Source organism: Trachymyrmex cornetzi, unplaced genomic scaffold, assembly GCF_001594075.2.
Source record: "Trachymyrmex cornetzi isolate Tcor2-1 unplaced genomic scaffold, Tcor1.1 scaffold1910, whole genome shotgun sequence".
Taxonomy (NCBI): domain Eukaryota; kingdom Metazoa; phylum Arthropoda; class Insecta; order Hymenoptera; family Formicidae; genus Trachymyrmex; species Trachymyrmex cornetzi.
The window spans coordinates 20,551-22,643 of NW_017296540.1; the positions used below are offsets into that span (position 1 = coordinate 20,551).

General features: G+C 47.6%; 1 protein-coding gene across 1 annotated transcript; it reads left to right on the forward strand.

The window, feature by feature from the left end:
• The first annotated feature begins 1,161 nt into the window (after positions 1-1,161).
• Positions 1,162-1,852, forward strand: LOC108759526 (cell wall protein DAN4). Its single transcript, XM_018505005.1, has 2 exons — positions 1,162-1,359; positions 1,427-1,852. The coding sequence occupies exons 1-2, from the start codon at positions 1,162-1,164 to the stop codon at positions 1,850-1,852; spliced, it is 624 nt and encodes a 207-aa protein (XP_018360507.1).
• The last annotated feature ends 241 nt before the right edge of the window (positions 1,853-2,093 follow it).

Here is a 2,093-nt window from a genome sequence, read left to right on the forward strand (position 1 = left end):
GCGGGCCGCCGTCGCTGTAGCTTTCTCTGTAAAACGAAAAAAAAATAAAAATAGAAAGTATATAAAAATATTAGTGTATAATATAAAAATATATATAATTATTATATGTAGAGTAACTCCGGCAAATACGCCGCGCTGGGATTTACGCCGCAAAAGTCAGAAAAAATAGAAGGAGTGGGGGTAATTTTCCTGCAACTACTCTGTTACATGCCTTTATGTTATATTAGTATTGTAAATTGGAGTGCATATATAACTATTAAATATATATATGTGTGTCTATTGGTGTCGTGATACATATATGTCTAGTTATTAATCGAGTGGGAGTGTTCGTGATTTTGTCGAGAAATGATTTCCGTTGACAGTTTATACGCGCCGCGAAATGAGGTTAGGAGTGCATGTACGTGGCTGTCATTGCGATCGCGAAAATTTCTCTAAGTCCGTTGTTCGTTAAGTTCTTAAAACCATCGCGGTCGGGAGTGCGTTATTAAAACCATGTATTTGTGTGCATTCTAAAAACCATCTTCATTGGTACTTGTTCGTAAAACACGACAGCCACGTACATTAAAGTTAAAGTGATATTATTTGTCAGTTTAGGGCCGCAAGTGCAATTAATTATTAATTTTGACTTTATTTTTCATTATTGTGCTGTATTCGCTCAGTGGATTCGTTGTAACGAGTGCGCATAGCAATTATTAATGTTCAATAGACTTCCATTTTTCGCCAGCATTTGATTGGTCGATACAAGCCGGCCTCGCGGTCCTCCGTGATTGGTCGAGGGGCCAAGTCGTCCAGAGGCCCCTTTAATTTAATTTAACAGCAATTAAGCTTGCTGTGCACTCGTTATGACGGACCCACAAGTGCACTATATCGAATATCCACTGCCCCCTAAGGTAAGGTGCCTTAAGTGCGCTAAATGTTTCGGTAATAAGGGGGTAGGAAAAGTAAAGGGCGGGTGGCACCCAGTTGGACACGGCTCAATTGGACACGAGCCACTCACAGCGCTTGAGACTACAAAGCTCCTAAACACCGGTCGCTGTGATTAGTGGTGTCCAATCGAGCCGTAATCAATCGGGATCACCCCGTAAAGGGCGAATAGAGCGACCTGCCGTATCTATCCAAATATCTTAAAAAGTATCACCCGGGAGACACAATAAGCTATAGATGTTCTCTAAATGTAATTATCAACCTAAAGGAAAATATCCGTATAAAGATGTTAAGGCCCATTTCACCAAGTGCCATGTGTCTCTCGCGGTGGATGCGGCAGGCCAAAGCACTCGCGGTAGCCTCGGTGAGTGCAATAGTGTGGGCCAATTAACAACTAGTGTTGCGGCTAAAGCGACCTCACGATTGGCGGAGACGGTTGGAGGATCGGATAAGCGCCGGGCCGCGACATCGGGTTTGCAGCGACTCACGCATCCGTTTACAGCCATCTCAAGCGGCCAATGAGGCAAGGGCCAAAGGAAAGACGTCAACAACACCGACTAGCAGATCCCCCTCATACGCGGCAGTCACTGCGAGCCCATCAACCAGGAGCACAACATCATCCACCACAGCCCGCAGTAAGACTGTCGCGAAGAGCGCCGCGCCTACCACAACAACCAGAGAGGCCAGGAGATTCGGCGAGGCCGCCGCAACGAGGAATTCGCCGAGGACCGCCACGGTGAATAAACCATGTGTGGTGTCGGTAGAAATAGTGAAGTTGCCTATCAAATCCATCTCCAAGACAGGCGTGCAGAACGCGACCAAACCGGCACGCGCTCCCTCTCACACTCCGCAGAGGACATCACCGGAGGCGGGGGGGTTCACGACCATCCGTAGAGAAAATAAAATGCGGAGAGGGAGCACTGAATAAGCTGCCCGCCAATAAAGATCTTCCAGTTTCATCCAGCACTCGGCCGGCAACGAGCGTGCCGGTTGAGAAGTGCGACGACACTGCTAGACGGGAGCACGTCTCCCCAAACCATCCTCGTAACATAAAGAACTATATATTATTGTCATCATTTGACGAGGAGGGTACGCCATTCCAGCCAGACGGCGTGGGGAGACTGTCATTGCGAAGGAACCGGCTGACCAAACCACCCCCCCCCCCCCCT